Raw genomic sequence first — 16157 nt, 5'->3', positions numbered from 1 at the left:
CGGAGGAGACGAACGGGCGAGATTGAGGCTTGATGGTGGGCATAAAGAACGCCCGGGAATGGGAAAAGGGAGAGAAAAGCCTCGTTGACATTTTAATATTACCACCGGTATGTCGGCATCGTAACGACGGTTCCCTCGCCTCCGATAATGAATTATTTAAATAATTTATACGTATATATATATAGAGGTACTAATTGCAGCCGAATACCTTCGGCTGCAATTAGAATACCCGTCACGGCTTGACCTATCCACTCGCACAGAAGTCTGTGTAAGAAAAGGGGAATCAGAGTCATTGATTGATTCTGTTGGGGCGAGGTTGATGTTCCGAATTTGAAAAAATTCCGAAAGCGCCGAATTCCGAGTTATTCGGTGGCGGAACTTGAAGTAAAGAAATCAAACTATCAAGAAACGACAAAGTTTTGCATGGCCGGAAACCCGATGGCTCAAAGTTAGAAACGTAAGATTCCGATAATTCAGGTTACGATAGGTCGAAACTCCAGAAAATAAAGTTTCGATAGAGTGAAATTCGGAAAGTTGAAATATACTCGCACAGCGTAGTTTGCTCAACGAGTGGGTGTAAAAAATTAAAAAGACCGAAAGTCGGAATGACCAGGATCCCGAACGTAAAAATATCGAAAATCAAAAACAAAGAAAGATCAAAGTGGTGAAATTACACCAAGCCGTATTTCGATGTTCTGGATTTTTACATTTTCTCATTCTCGCACTTTCCGAACTTTGACTCGCCGAGTTACGTCCTTTCGGCATTTTGTCCTTCCGGAATTTTTCACTTTCGGAACTTTGAGCGTCGCGTTTCGGACCATTCGAAACTTACAGATTTCGTCAAAGTTTGATTCCTTTATTTCAAGTTTCACCACTAAAAAATTTGAAATCCGTTACTTTCTAAACTTTTCAAATTAGGAATTTCAACTCCGCCCGATTATGTCCCGACGGATCTGTAAGATACCCATAAACGCAATATAATAATGAACAACTGGGAAAAGAACTTGATATATTAAATCCCTGTACAGCCTTTCAAGAGAAATTCGTCGTCCTAAAACGTGCCTTTAAATTTGTAAAGAGAAAATGGAGCTTTGAGCGAAAATTAGCGGGTTAATCCCGTCCGGAAGTGTGACACGGGGGAATGATTTACGGCTGTAGAATAAAAGGCGGAGCATGAAACAAGAAGGTATTACAGTTATTTATCGTACACAACGTATACGAAGAGAAGTGGAGAGTGGAAAAAAAAAATTCTGTAAAAAAATTCGGGTCGTTTCGGTCTCATATTTACGTACTTCAAAGATTTTACGCGTATATTGTATCCACCCACCAAGGTTTAGGTATGTGGTGAAATAAATGTACCCGTTGAAACGTCACGTGTGCCCGACGAATGCGATGAAAGCGTCAGCATCGGGTATGGAAAGGTGCCTGTATAAAAATTGTGAAAAATCTGAGGCGTTGGTTTATTCGCAGAACTCTTTCCGAGCCGCGATAATGCGGGAAGAAGGAGACGAAGGACGCGTTGGCGGTAAATCGAGCGTAGAATTGAACTGCAGAAATTGCAGAAATCTTATGACGTTGAATGGGGGTGAGAGGGAAGCCTCTCGATTCATTTGCCTGTTTGCGAAGCATTTAGGTTGGAAAAACAGGCGGTTGTGCTCGTATAAATATGGATCCAGCTGTCCCTTCTCGGTCCCCGAACGTCCTGGAAATTTCGAATTCGTCCCACGTTTTTTTGTTCCTAGGGATCTCGCGCTGCTGCCCCATTGGCACGAATTATGTCGTTCCTCCTTCGGTCAGAATGATAACATTTTATATTTGAACAACCGCAGCCACCCTCCGCAATGATCGATGCTTCTTACCCTTCGCTCGCGCGGCGATTTACGAGAAGAGATTTCAAACTCTTGCTTTCAAATACGTGACCGGATAACTCCGAAGGAGTTAAAACGCGGTGGTCGATTTTTGGTCGCTTCTTGAAAGTGGAATGGACAGGCGTAATGCACGCATAATACCGGAGCAAGGATCGCTACGTCTCAAGGCGAATCGGTAGCTGGTATAAATCATCACCGGTTCCTTAGTTCGGGGAATAAAATGTAGCAGGGATCGTAACGTTTTGGTTTGAAAAAGGGAGACTCGGATAAGGACGAAAGCGTGGCACGTGTGTAATTTACTTATCTCAAAACGGTTTCCCCAACATTTCACAGCGGGCCGAATCTGACTATGTCGCAAAGCACGTCATCCGAATAAAAGGTAATCGGCTATATATGTATATCTGTGTCATGAGTTTCCGAGAGTAAGAAGATTAGCGTAAATCGAAGGCTGATATCCGTTTAAATTCATCCGTAATCGCTGCGCAGATGGATACGAGGCCGAAATTTCAAACGATCAAAATTCGAGCAGAACATTGCGAGCATTCCTCAACCTTGTCAGCCTGATTGCCGACGTTTCGGAACGGTTAAGACTACGACAAGTCTCGAGGAATCTTGAACATACGTTCACAGCTTCCCTGATCGCACAAAGTTGCGGAAACAACTCTGGCGCAGAGTCGCAAGTAAGAAATGCGGAATAACTTGAAACTCACCTGGAGGTGAAAGGTGGTCCAAAGTGCGAAGAGAGGCTAAGCCGTGATCCGCTGCAGCCGACAAGATATTTCGAGCATCTTCATTCGGGCGGTGGAGGAAAATACGTCTTGAAGATCCTGCCGGGTGCCTCGGCTAAGTCCCCAGTCAACAATTGGAACCTTTGATAAATCGTCGTAGGTAAAGAAAGTTCTACCTCGAAGCTGCACGCTCGAACGATTCGAGCCCGGGCTTCGGCTCGGATTCAAACTGTTTGTTTTATTCAACATCAATCAGCCGCTCGGAGGGTCCTACCGGGAAAAACTCTTCCGCCTCATTCCCTTCCCCGAACCTCACGTCGAGATTATTTTTATGGTGTAGGTACCTACTCACCGAGGATGCTTGTTGTACCCTTAGTCTAGAGCTGGTCTGTCAGGTGCACGCGCGTTGCGGTGGACGCTTATAAATTGCACTGTTAAGATCTGCCCTGATCTCGTTTCAAAATTACTCCTCTTTATTGTAAGTAACTACCCGGCTTATTGCTCCGCGTTAAATGACAATGTCGAAAGTTAGTCGCGGTCCTTCCGACGATCTTGATTCAACTTTAACAACCCGAAAGAGGAGGAACGAGACGCCGTTGGTCTCACGGTGCGGAGGATTTAGCCGTTCCTCAAATCAGATGTTAGGCAATTTGTACCAGTTATCGACCCTGTCCCAATTATCGTCCTCTTTAATCTTTAATTCTAAAATTAGCAAAAAATAAATTTGTAGTGCTTAACTCTCTAGCAGTTGGTTCTAGTCATCGAAAAGTTCACAGTTTGTGCAGTACATTTATAATTTTGGAAAATAAAAGGGTCAATAATGGGGTCTGAACGTGTCGATAATTGGTTCACTTATCTCACATTATGCACTTCGTTAAATGTGTTTTCAATTCGCTTCACGTGATCATTTTGATACTGTATCTAAATCATTGACTGTCTCTTGGAGTCCAGTGAACTGTACATATCTATAATCTTGAGAGTAATGTCAAGTTACCAAAAATCCACTTGGGGTTACGACGAGTCGTTAAAGTGTCTCTTTCCACATTTTATCACGATCGTTCGAAGTCTTGCAACGATGAAGTCAAGTTTTCAACTTTTGTCAAAAGAAAGGTTGATCTCTATCGTCATCGCCCGACACTCCGTATGAACGAAGTCAAAACCCAATAGTAACGGTATTCAGATGGAGATTGAGAAGAGAAAAGGACAAAGGCGGAAGATTTCTTATCGCTGAACGTGAGCTTCGTTGAATCTTGAAATTTCCGTGACCGGATATCTGCAGAATACATTTCCAGATTCATATTTTCTTTTCCTTCTTCCTTTCCTCCGTAGTGATTTGTTTATAAACATTCTTCGCGATGCAATATTACTAGAAAGTATTTCTCCCATCGACCCGATAAGAACCGGCCTTAATTACCACCGAGCAATGATCATCTTTACTATACCGAGTCTCGTGAACGGGAAGAAATATTTTCGAGGAGCTGATTTGAATTTCTTCCAAACAATTCGGTTGCCGGAACATGTATTACTTCTTCAACGCTAGCAGATGCAAAGATACGAGTTGCCTCGGTGACCCGGAAGACCCTGGTCGGTATATTGGGTCGTTCAGGGTGCGTATCAGCAAAGCTCGCAGTTCGCATCGAGAACAAGAGCCGCCAGGAACAAAAGGAAGATAAAAATTGGTTCGTGGTTTGAGTGTAAAACAGCTAGCCAAGTTATACAGAAGGTTGTATAAAACCGAGGAGTAATCAGGCTGTTTTTACTCGCTTGAAATTCACCCTCGAATCGCTCGGCAAGTTTTTAATAACCTATCGGGGAACGTTTTATATATAACGCAAGAAAAATAAAAAGAAGAAGAAGTTGAAAAAGATGAAGAATAAGAAGAAACGGGGAGAAGTCTTGGCGGGAATGAGGATTGGAAGATGAGAGCCGTTTTTGTAAGACCGTTGATTTACGGGTTCTGGGATTTTCGAAAGATCGCAAATATCTGGACACGTCGCAATGTTCGGATATTGGATGCGTCCCGATATTCGTGCAAGTCCGTTAACTTCCCGGAGTCTCTTTTTCCCCAGTTTCAAACTGCTTGTTTACACTCGAGGCGTTGTTTACCCTTATCATGCTCACTCGGTTCGCGACGCAAACACGGTTTCGACACGGAAGTCGAATACCCGTGATGCAGTAGCCTCGGAAAACACGAGGATAACCAACATGCGTTGAAAACCAGAGCGAGAAGAAAAAATAAAAAGGGGAGGCAAAAAATAAATACGCTGAGCAAACTTTGAACGAACATCGATAACCGTACCTTATATGGCCTGGTTGCATGCAAAATAAACTGTATCGATTCTCGTCTTGCTTTTCTTTCTTCGCTGCCTTTTTCTTTTTTTTTTTTTTACAAAATTTTACATTAGCGTGAACTGGCAATTTATTACAAAGCTTTTAACGGAATTTATCGATGGTTTAACTTTACCGAATCGGAGAAATAGTGTAGGTATAGCTATTTTATGAAAGGGATACTTTTCCTCGAACTTTGGGTAATAAATATCTACAATGACTTTGAATGAAAGATGTGACGGTGTATCGTATTCAAAATCAATAGTCGAAGGACAGAAGTCGTCTTTAAATTTCTATAAAATTAAACGGTGTTCAGTGTATGTGTTCAGTCAACACCCAAACTGCCCGGGCGAAGCGAAGTTCGGCTTACCCGCAGCAAGAAGGCAGCACTAAGCAGAGCACAGATCACCCGACAATCGATAGCCAATCAATGAATCTCTAGTTCAAATTCACTGACACTTGCGCATTTCGCTATTCTCTGACGTCATTCGCTATGAATTTTCTGATTGGCTCTTAGCTATGGGACATGCTTAGTCTTCCTCACGGGGAAGAAGATTCGTTTTCTAACGGTTTCCGCCATTATTCTTCTTTCGGCTACCTCAAGATCACCTCGTGTTCTTCTCTCAGCTAATTTTTCTAATTGCTTGGCTTCTGTTAACCAAAATTACTGTGTGTAAATTCGCTTTAAATCAATTATTTAATTAATTGTGTTTTGGGTGCATTCGCTGCCACGTGTTACTCTTGGCATTGTATTTATTCGGGTAATTCGCTAACTGTATATAGTGTACAATAAATATCATTATAATTTTTTTGTTTTTTTGCCAAATTCAGTGCGCGCAGTTTTTTTTTATTTTTCTCTTTTTATTGTGACAAACTGTATCAGACCAGATCCCGAATTCCTCTATTGTTACTCGCTTTAACATTTGGTCCTTCGAGCCGGATCGGTGCTGGTTTGGTCACAATAGAATTGTGCTTGGCTTATTCTCTGGGTTATTTCTCACGTTAACAATTCGTGTTCAGCATTTGGTGTATTCGCTGTGCAGTGCCAATCTGGTGAAAAGCTAAGTGTCAAAGGCATCGCTGGACACATCGGGTGTCGCCTTTGGCGGTCAGTGTACACCGGTACATAGAACTTTTCCGTATCATTTGACCGAAAACTTAGTTCCGGGTCACCAGCACTGTTATTCGCATCATGTCTCTCAACAACAAGGCTGCGCTGCAGCAGGACCGGGTTGATTCTCTGGCCAACATTGATCAAAGACTCACGCCTGAGGCACTTCAGGCGATGTCTCTCGAGCAAGCCATGGCCCAGTTGGCTTTAGTCAATAGAACCGTCGACCGTATTGAGGCCTTGCACGAACGCATTTACGAGGAGCACGAAGAAGTGCTCGAACATGAGTACCACACCGCTCAGGTCTATCAACGTGGTGCAACGCTGTACGGGAGCCTGCAGACCCGCTTGGAGGCCAAGGTGAACTCCCTGAAGGCAGAGGCGACACCTAGGCATGCAGATGCTACACAATTTTTCGCGACTGGGCCATCCTCTACTAAATTGCCTCACATAAAACTACCGACATTCGACGGGGATTATACGAAATGGCGTGGGTTTAGGGACTTATTCACCACCCTCATAATTGATGCCGAGCAACTCACTGGGGCACAGCGCATGTCCTACCTCAAGACGCAACTCAAGGACGATGCACTGGCACTCATCGCAAACGTGCCTCTTACAGACGAGGCATTCCCTGCTGCTTGGGATCTCCTCGTCGCGCGTTATGATAACCCTCGTCGGCTTCTCAACACCTACTTGGAGGAACTCCTCACCACAGAGCCAGTGCCTAATCACTCGGCACCTCAGCTAAACGCACTTGTATTACAGACACAGAAAATTATCGATGCGATGGGAACCTTACGAGTCTCCATTGCGGACTGGGACCCTATCCTGGTTTTCGTCACCCTCAGACGTCTGGTACCAGAACTTAGGGAGGAGTGGGAGAGTACCCTGGGCATCTCGAATGAGCTGCCGGCGTACCAGAAATTACAAGACTTCCTCATCGGGAAGGTACGCGCCTGGGAGATCAGCGCCATCGGAGTCACCTCACGACCAACCTCACCCAAGGAGGACAAGGCTTCAACCTCCAAGCTGCTAAAAACCTCTAGCAAGCCCCCAAACACACGGTCACCCTCACATTCCAGCAAGACTGCAAGTACCCCCTCTGGTTCCACCGCTCAAGTATACTATACACCTAAAGAGGCTACAGATGAACCAGGCATCTGCCAACTGTGTAGGCAAAAGCACTTTATTTTGTACTGTCAGCAATTTAAGGTTGCCTCTGTCGCACAGCGCCGTACTATGGTTCAAGATCATCGACTGTGCTGGAATTGTTTGGGACGCCACCGCTCACAGGACTGCCGCACCACTACAAGATGTCGCCACTGTGGCAACAAGCACCACACGGCCATCCATGAAGAATCTCGGGCTAATCCTCAACCGACTGCTGCTTCGGGCAGCTCAGGTACAGAATAGTCCTATTAGGTCATTCGCTATGGACAGAATTCGCTAACTGCAATTGTTTTCAGGGCTCAATTCTCTGGAAACAATAGCCTTACTTGCTACAGCATCTTGCAGGGTATATTCGACAACGGGAGCTCCTCTGACAGCCAGACTTCTGATAGATCAAGGTTCTGAGCTGTCATTCATGACGAATTCGCTACACAAGAAACTGGGACTTCCTCTGAAATCCGCAAACGTGGGCCTACGGGCCATCGGCAACACATCTGCTGGCCGCACATTGGGCTCATGCACTGTTGAGCTACATTCGCTATATGGGAAGAATTCGCTAAAAATACAGGCCCACATTCTCTCTGTGTTGGCGGTAGACTTGCCGTCATACACCCTTATCGACAAGAAATGGTCGCATCTACTGGGACTGCAATTGGCTGACCCGCAATTTCTGCAGTCCAGACCAATTGACATCATTTTGGGAGCAGCACCTGCAGCTTTCATCATGAATGAGAAGATTCGCAAAGGGCCTGTTGATTCGCCAATTGCTCAGTCAACCCTCTTGGGCTGGATTGTCTACGGCTCAGTCAATCCAACTGCTACGAAATATTCGGCCAATTCTCTGCACGTGTCAGCCGACGAACAGCTACCGGATCTGATCTCCAGATTCTGGGACCAGGAAGAACCGCATGATGAGCAGCACATTCGCTATAGTGAGCAGGAGGACGAATGTGAAGCTCACTTTAGATCCACACATTATCGTCACCCAAATGGGCGTTACGTGGTGCACTTGCCACTCAAGGACAAGGTAGAAGCACTTGGGAATTCACTGAGATCCGCACAATTTTCACTGCGTCGGGTTTTGAAACGGATGAGCACGGACACTACTTACAGTGACCTCTACCACAACTTTATGTCTGAGTACGAGAACATGGGTCACATGAAACACATTTCTATGGCAGATCTACCGGAACAACATTGCTTCCTACCTCATCACGGTGTCCTCAAGGAACAGAGCACTACTACAAAGCTCAGAGTAGTGTTCAATGGATCATGCAACACCTCATCAGGAGTTTCGCTGAATGGGATCTTACACGTTGGGCCAAAAATACAAGTAGACATCTGCGATGTACTACTCCGCATTCGTCGGTTTCCAATACTTTTTGGATCCGACATCACAAAGATGTTTCGGCAAATTGACATAGATCCGAAGGACTGGCCGTTACAGTCCATCCTCTGGAAGACCAAGGACAATTCTCAGCAAGCGTACACCCTCACTACGGTCACATACGGCACAACTTGTGCTCCTTATCTTGCTGTCAGGACTCTACTGCAACTAGTAGAGGACGAAGGATCCAAATACCCGCTGGCAGTAGCTCCAATGACTGAAACCCGCTACGTAGATGACATCTACGGGGGAGCTGACACAGAGACGGAAGCGATTGCAATCGCTAAACAAACCAGGGAACTCTGTGCAGCTGGATGCTTCCCATTAACAAAATGGTCAAGTAACAGCGCTCGGTTACTCGCTACAATGTCACCAAACGATCAACCAGTGAACTCGCTACGGGAAATCGGAGATACTACGGTGAAGGTCCTCGGAGTTGGCTGGAATCCTCACCACGATGTATTCCAGTTCAACTATCACTTGGCTGAAGATCCTCCAGCAACAAAACGGGCAATCTTGTCTGAAATTGCTCGTCTGTATGATCCTCTCGGTTTCCTCGCTCCGATCATCATCAAAGCCAAGGTGATCATGCAAGAACTCTGGCTTGAAAAACTGGGCTGGGATGATCAATTGGCTCCGACACAACTCCACAAGTGGACGGTATTTCGAGCGGACCTCACCAACCTTGCTAATCTCCGGGTAAACAGATGGATTAATCTCAAGGAGAATGTGTCTGCAGAGCTCCACGGGTTCTCAGACGCATCCCAACTCGCTATGGCTGCGGTGGTCTACCTGAAGGTGACGGATCTTCAGGGGAATTCGTCAGTTGCACTTTTATGCTCCAAAACTCAAGTAGCCCCTCTGAAACCACTCACAATTCCACGTTTGGAGTTGAACGCTGCCGTACTTCTCACCAGACTTACTCTCTACGTGCGAAAAACACTTAACTTGGAGCAAATACCAATCTATTTGTGGACTGACTCTGCAGTAACCCTCGCTTGGATACAAAGTCAACCCTCTCGCTGGAAAACTTACGTACGCAACAGGGTTGCGAAAATACAAGACACTCTTCCTGGAAGCCGCTGGACCTTTATCGCTGGGAAAAGTAATCCAGCTGACTGTGCTTCGCGAGGACTGTCAGTTGGCAAACTGCTGAAACACCCGCTTTGGTGGTCGGGTCCAAAATGGCTCAGTTTGTCCCAAGAAAACTGGCCAACTATTGAACCACCTGCTACGACCGCAACTCATCAGGAAGAGAGACCAGGTCTAACCTTCATGACATTCGCTAAAACAGATTCACATCCTCTGCAAATTCTCTTAGAACGCTTTTCTCGCTGGGTTTCGCTGGTTCGAACGCTTGGAATCTGTCTACGTGCCATCAGCCGAATGAAAAAGGTGCCACAGTCCTCACTAGCCACCCCGCTATCTGCTGGAGACCTGGAACCCGCAAAATGGCTACTGGTCAAATATACACAAGGCCAGTACTTCTCATCGGAACTCAAGCTGCTTTCTGACGGGGGATTCCTACCAAAAAATCACCCACTCGCCAAGCTGACCCCCTTTGTCGACTATCACGGAATTTTGAGAGTCGGTGGCCGCTTGAAAAATTCGCTATTGGACAGTCAGCAGAAAAATCCAGCGATTCTGCCTAGATACTCACTGCTGACGTCACTCCTCATCGATCATGCACACAAACGGAACTTTCACGGGGGAACGCAATTGACTCTGGCTGCGTTACGCCAATCCTACTGGATTATTGGTGGCCGCGTACCAGTCAGATCTCACATCTTACGCTGCGTAGTCTGTGCTAGACACCGAGGTGTTCGAGCACAGCAATTGATGGGACAACTGCCCCCCTCTAGAGTGACTCCCGCACGAGCGTTTCTACATACAGGATTAGACTACGCTGGGCCAGTCACTCTGAAAACCTTCCAGGGTCGTGGAGCGAAAACTTACAAGGGGTGGATTGCAGTTTTCGTGTGCTTCACGACCTCCGCTATACATCTGGAACTCGTCACGGACTACTCTACAGGCGCATTCATCGCAGCGTATCGGAGGTTCGCAAGTCGCCGGGGCGTCTGCCACACCATTTATTCGGACTGTGGTACAAACTTTGTGGGTGCAGATGCAACTCTAAGGGCTGAATTCGCATCAGGATCAAAATCACTGGGAGAACTTTCACATTTACTGGCTACAGATGGCACAACCTGGAAGTTCAATCCGCCTGGAGCTCCGCACTTTGGAGGTAAATGGGAAGCTGCCGTCAAGTCTATCAAATTCCATCTCACAAGAACTATCGGAGAGCATCTGATGACTTACGAGCAGCTCACTACGGTGTTGACACAGATCGAAGCCGTGGTAAATTCTCGGCCTCTCGCCCCACTCTCGGAAGATCCTGCCGACCTGGAACCACTAACTCCAGGTCACTTCCTCATTGGAGAACCACTCACCGCTGTTCCGGAACCTTCGCTACCTTCAACAACGGAATCGACGCTAACTGGGTACAAGTTGCTACAGCAACTGTTGCAACAGTTTTGGAGACGTTGGAGCAACGAAGTGCTTCAACGTCATCAGGGCATCTCCAAATGGCATCGGGCGTCCAACGACATCAAAGTTGGCTCTCTGGTGCTCCTCACAGATGAGCGGTTCCCACCTACCAAATGGCCACTCGCTAGGGTAATCGCTATCCACCCAGGGAAGGACGGACATACCCGCGTAGTGACACTGAAGACAGCTACCACGGAATTGACCCGACCAATTGCGAAACTATGTGTTCTGCCCATTGAAGATCTTGACGTCTCAGCCGTCAACCCGGGGGAGAATGTTCAGTCAACACCCAAACTGCCCGGGCGAAGCGAAGTTCGGCTTACCCGCAGCAAGAAGGCAGCACTAAGCAGAGCACAGATCACCCGACAATCGATAGCCAATCAATGAATCTCTAGTTCAAATTCACTGACACTTGCGCATTTCGCTATTCTCTGACGTCATTCGCTATGAATTTTCTGATTGGCTCTTAGCTATGGGACATGCTTAGTCTTCCTCACGGGGAAGAAGATTCGTTTTCTAACGGTTTCCGCCATTATTCTTCTTTCGGCTACCTCAAGATCACCTCGTGTTCTTCTCTCAGCTAATTTTTCTAATTGCTTGGCTTCTGTTAACCAAAATTACTGTGTGTAAATTCGCTTTAAATCAATTATTTAATTAATTGTGTTTTGGGTGCATTCGCTGCCACGTGTTACTCTTGGCATTGTATTTATTCGGGTAATTCGCTAACTGTATATAGTGTACAATAAATATCATTATAATTTTTTTGTTTTTTTGCCAAATTCAGTGCGCGCAGTTTTTTTTTTATTTTTCTCTTTTTATTGTGACAAACTGTATCAGACCAGATCCCGAATTCCTCTATTGTTACTCGCTTTAACAGTATGTCACGGACTAAAACCTGATCAGCAGTGAATAAATTGAAAGTATCTTTAATATATCATCAACGCACCTAAACTATTTCTCATAGCTCTCCGTTCAACGGATAATACGATGAATACGTTCTAATCTCTCAGATGTATACATTTTTTCTGTCATCGTCCGCATATTCTATTCTCGAATCAATTCCGAATCGTACCATTTTATAATTTGTTTTTAATCAAATCATATTTCTATTTTAAACCCTCTATACTGTTTATTCGTGTCAAACGCTGAAAACTATCGAGCCAAATTTGTTGGCTTCCGACGAGTAGAAAAGATTCATTTTATGTTATATTACAATATTTACGGTATGAATCGTCAATGACCAGATAAATAAATAAACAATCTGTTTTGTCTTGACACCATCTTGAACTATGTTGTGCATTATTTTTATTTTTCTCATTTATTTCACGTTCAATCGTTATTAAAAATCCTTACAAGGATAATCGTTCACCTTTTACCAGCGGTTGCTACAATCTCCGAAATGTACAAACAATGGATAAATTTAATCCTCGTGACATTTATCTACACACGTTGGACCAAAAAGAGAGTTAGGCGGACAGACGTGTATAATCCAAGGAACGGAGGGTGGAGACTCGATCGGGATACAGAAGCGACTTATACCTACGTCTCCGTCAGGGGAAAATCTTACAACTTGTACAGCACAGGTTGCGCTAGAGGAAGTGACTCTGTAGACTCTGAAAAGTTTCGATTAAGAAAGTTTATACCCTCCTAGTGGACTTTTCCATAGACTCGAGAATACAGGAAATTAAAAAGTACGCCCATCTGTTCCGGATCCTTCAACGTGTCGAAAGAAAAACCGGAAGACGCTGCAGCTGAAGGGATAAATGACCCAACAACACGTTTTCATTCCGTCATGTAAATTTGGGGGAAACATTTTTCAATACCTTATATCCACAGCGTTTTCGTTGTCGTACAAAAAACGGCAGCAGCTGTACCAAAAAAATTTCGCTCGACTAACAAATATCGCAAAATTGTCCAATTTCTGCTATTCCTACCGATGAATGTTGTTGATTTTCACTAGTTTATTCGTAGCTGTTTTCGTATGTATCATTTTTTGCAATTGTTCATCCACTTTTTCAACCTCTCTCATATTTTCCCCGGCATTGTAAACAATTCTCCTCCTCACGCGTGACCGGCAAACATCCCTTTCGGGACACGCACCGAAAACAATGCCGGTCCATGCTGGGCATATGTTTCTAAACATACGGCGTCGCTATCAGCTGCCGTGGATTTAGCCAGTAATTCGGCTATCGGTGGAGCTCACGAGTATCGCGCAGACTGTATTCTGGCCTCTGATAATCGAATGTATCGAGCATTTGTACCGTTGCATTTCCCACAATGGCATAAAAGCCCGATGCACTACGGACGCTTCGGCGTGTATGCAGCCAATTTGACCGAGCTTTATGAGGAAAGTGGCCAGCTGCAGGAGAGCTTTCGGGGAAGCTATAGCTTCGCGCATTTCCCACCAACTCGGCCACCTATCGACCCTCGCCCTTCTCGATGGCTAAGGCTGATTTACTTTTTACGTCTCGCGGAGTATAGCGAATGTTTAACGTTTTCCTACAAATCCTCGTCGAAAACTGCAATTCCCGTCATTTCTCACCAAATCCGGATCATCAAAGTCGAAAACTCAGATTAGCCTTCCTGAAGTGAGATAAAAAATTCGATTCGATCCTTAATACATTTGTACTGCCAAAATAGCGATTCAACGTGCTGGAAAATAGATTTTCGCAAATTGTGTAGTTTTCACCTTTATTTTTGTCTTTAAAAATGCTTAAAAAATTCTTAACATGCGAATGAACTATTTAAGCCAGTGATATGACCAAAAAGGTAAAATCGGAGTTCGGAATAAATGTTTTGTTAAACCATATAAGAGTGTAATTTTTTGATATGAAACATTTTGTGATAAGGATTTTCCGAAACAGTTTTTTAACGATAAAAACGTCGAAATGCATATACATGTAAGTACACGGTTAGAAAAAAACAAACGTCCCAGTAGATCCACTAAAATTTTTCTGTTGTTTTTAAAATTACAAAAATTTGTGTCATATTCAATAGCAGAAATGTAACAATCAACACAAATATAAAATGGGTCCGTTGAAACGTTATATTTTGTTACATTTTTTTAAACAGCGCATATTTTGAGAAAAACTGATATTTCCACGTTGAACTGCAGTTTATACGATTATTAAAAATATACGGATCATCTCCTGTGAATGTTTTCTTGATATCGTACAACGTATTTCAAGTGAAGAAAATTTGGATTTTCGATTCCGCCGATTCAATCTATCGAATCAGTTCGAATTAAATAACCGATAAACGATTATCGTGTATTCATTTTTTGCTCGACGGAATGCGATTGCAAAAATCAGCGAGGTAATTGCATCAGGCGCGGGGGGATATCCGAGTCGTCATAGAATCCCCCGCAATTACACCGTTGCGTGGAAAGCGTCGCCAGGGGAGAAGGACAAAGCCGATGAAGGGCTCGAGGTGGAAAATGTCCCGAGGAACTTATACTCATAAGACGCGGCACAATCAAGACATTCGTTCGGTGCCTCCCTCAAAACTTTGCCCCATAACAATAATCGCCCTTTTCCCCGAAATGGGACACCGAGGATTTCGCCGACCCCACGCGGGCTGAAAATTGTTTCAGTTATGCGGTCAGGCCGTGACGGGAAAAGCTTGTTTCACGGCTCGTTAAATTGTTTACACACGGAAATTAAATACCGTATCGGTTGGGCAGCCGGATGCGAAAAGGTGTCGGGAATTTCCGCGACCCGTGAGGACCTTTCGTGCGCCAATTTTTCGTCGGCGTACGACAGTGGGTGGATGGTGGAAATCCTTGGGCATAATTTAGGAAACAAGATATTCCGACCATCCGCGATACTCGCTTTTAGGGTATTTATTTTACGTTGCCATTCATCTCCCGGGATCATCGTGCTTTGCTTTTTCATACCCCTCTGATATTAATTAACCAGTTTTTTCACCGGGCTTGCTCACTTTTCCAACGGATAAAGCGTAAAATTCTCGTCGAAAAACTCGCCCACGCTCTGTATTTATGTAGGTTACGTACATGCACGTACGTTTCGCGAAAACACAAACGCTCGCAACCCTTCAACTCGGAGCTAAGCAAACTGCCACAAACAAATTCTCACAATATCTGCCAGGGACGTAATTCAAAACCCGGCGAAAAGTTCTACCTGCGTAAATTAACTGTCATCTGTTAGAATGACGAAAGAAAAAAAAAACCTCCCGAATAACAACTGATTAAATTAATGCTTGATGTCAGTTGTACGATTTTTATCTGAAATCATCAGTCTGCATAACTATTAATCTGAAACCGATGTGTCAAAACAAGTATTCTTCATACATGATTTTATCACGTTAATTATAATTTTTTTTTTTTTTGTTTTTTTTATTATTTCTTCGCACCCTGTCGGGGAATTTGTTCATCCACGTACTCTGACATTTAATTTGTAAAAAGAAAAATCGACGGTACATAAAAAGACTTGATGACTCAACGTTAACGCAAATAAAACTCGATACATCGTTCATCAACTACGCGTCTAGAAGAAAAAAAGCAAAAAAAATTAGTATTATAATTACACACCGTTATACTCTCTAAATATAGCCCTCATTATCAAACTGCCTGACTAACGAACGTTATAATTTCACTGCTCCGTATTAAATTGTGAGAATAAAATCGTACAAGCTGACCTGTTACATGACCAAACATTTGCATCGTTATAGTTATTTTTTTTTTTTCGTTACTTTACGTATCATTTGATCAAATCAACAGAGATGTAACAAATTCGTTACACTATCGTACAGTTTGTCGAAGAAAAATCTTATACAAGGTAAAAAAATGATTTTCTTCCGGCCGCTAAAAGCACGTAATCTACGCCGTAATCAGCGATGCAAAGTAGTTACGGCGGCGAAAGCCGCGGAGTGTCGATGTCGCAAATGACGAGGGTTGAGCGATGGAACAGCGGCTGATCGTTGGCCCGGAGTTTGAATAATCCCGGATGGCTCCTCTCCGTTAGTCGTAATTCGAGCGTCGGTCGAGCCTCGATCGC

The 16157-nt window shown here is 44.3% G+C and overlaps 4 protein-coding genes across 4 annotated transcripts in view; 3 read left to right on the top strand and 1 right to left on the bottom strand.

Moving 5' to 3' along the window:
• The window catches only part of LOC107221174 (alkaline phosphatase), a 244915-nt gene that overhangs the window by 147602 nt on the left and 81156 nt on the right, over nucleotides 1-16157 (bottom strand). The window lies entirely within an intron of this gene.
• Nucleotides 5250-11220, top strand: LOC124294847. Its single transcript, XM_046742378.1, has 2 exons — nucleotides 5250-7534; nucleotides 11104-11220. Exon 1 carries the CDS (start codon nucleotides 6117-6119, stop codon nucleotides 7449-7451), a length of 1335 nt encoding a protein of 444 aa, XP_046598334.1. The 5' UTR covers nucleotides 5250-6116; the 3' UTR covers nucleotides 7452-7534; nucleotides 11104-11220.
• On the top strand, nucleotides 6999-11904 carry LOC124294846. Its single transcript, XM_046742374.1, has 2 exons — nucleotides 6999-7126; nucleotides 8782-11904. The coding sequence occupies exon 2, from the start codon at nucleotides 8809-8811 to the stop codon at nucleotides 11527-11529; it is 2721 nt and encodes a 906-aa protein (XP_046598330.1). The 5' UTR covers nucleotides 6999-7126; nucleotides 8782-8808; the 3' UTR covers nucleotides 11530-11904.
• On the top strand, nucleotides 7624-8767 carry LOC124294691. Its single transcript, XM_046741179.1, has 2 exons — nucleotides 7624-8719; nucleotides 8751-8767. Exons 1-2 carry the CDS (start codon nucleotides 7624-7626, stop codon nucleotides 8765-8767), a joined length of 1113 nt encoding a protein of 370 aa, XP_046597135.1.

The sequence above is a fragment of the Neodiprion lecontei genome, chromosome 5 (genome assembly GCF_021901455.1).
Source record: "Neodiprion lecontei isolate iyNeoLeco1 chromosome 5, iyNeoLeco1.1, whole genome shotgun sequence".
Lineage (NCBI taxonomy): Eukaryota > Metazoa > Arthropoda > Insecta > Hymenoptera > Diprionidae > Neodiprion > Neodiprion lecontei.
Note: the sequence above shows the minus strand (reverse complement) of the source record. Positions and strands in the feature narration are given on the sequence as shown.

Excerpts from the sequence above, each read along its gene's own strand:
- LOC124294846 (XM_046742374.1), top strand. The coding sequence starts at position 8,809 with ATGACTGAAACCCGCTACGTAGATGACATCTACGGGGGAGCTGACACA.
- LOC124294847 (XM_046742378.1), top strand. The coding sequence starts at position 6,117 with ATGTCTCTCAACAACAAGGCTGCGCTGCAGCAGGACCGGGTTGATTCT.
- LOC124294691 (XM_046741179.1), top strand. The coding sequence starts at position 7,624 with ATGACGAATTCGCTACACAAGAAACTGGGACTTCCTCTGAAATCCGCA.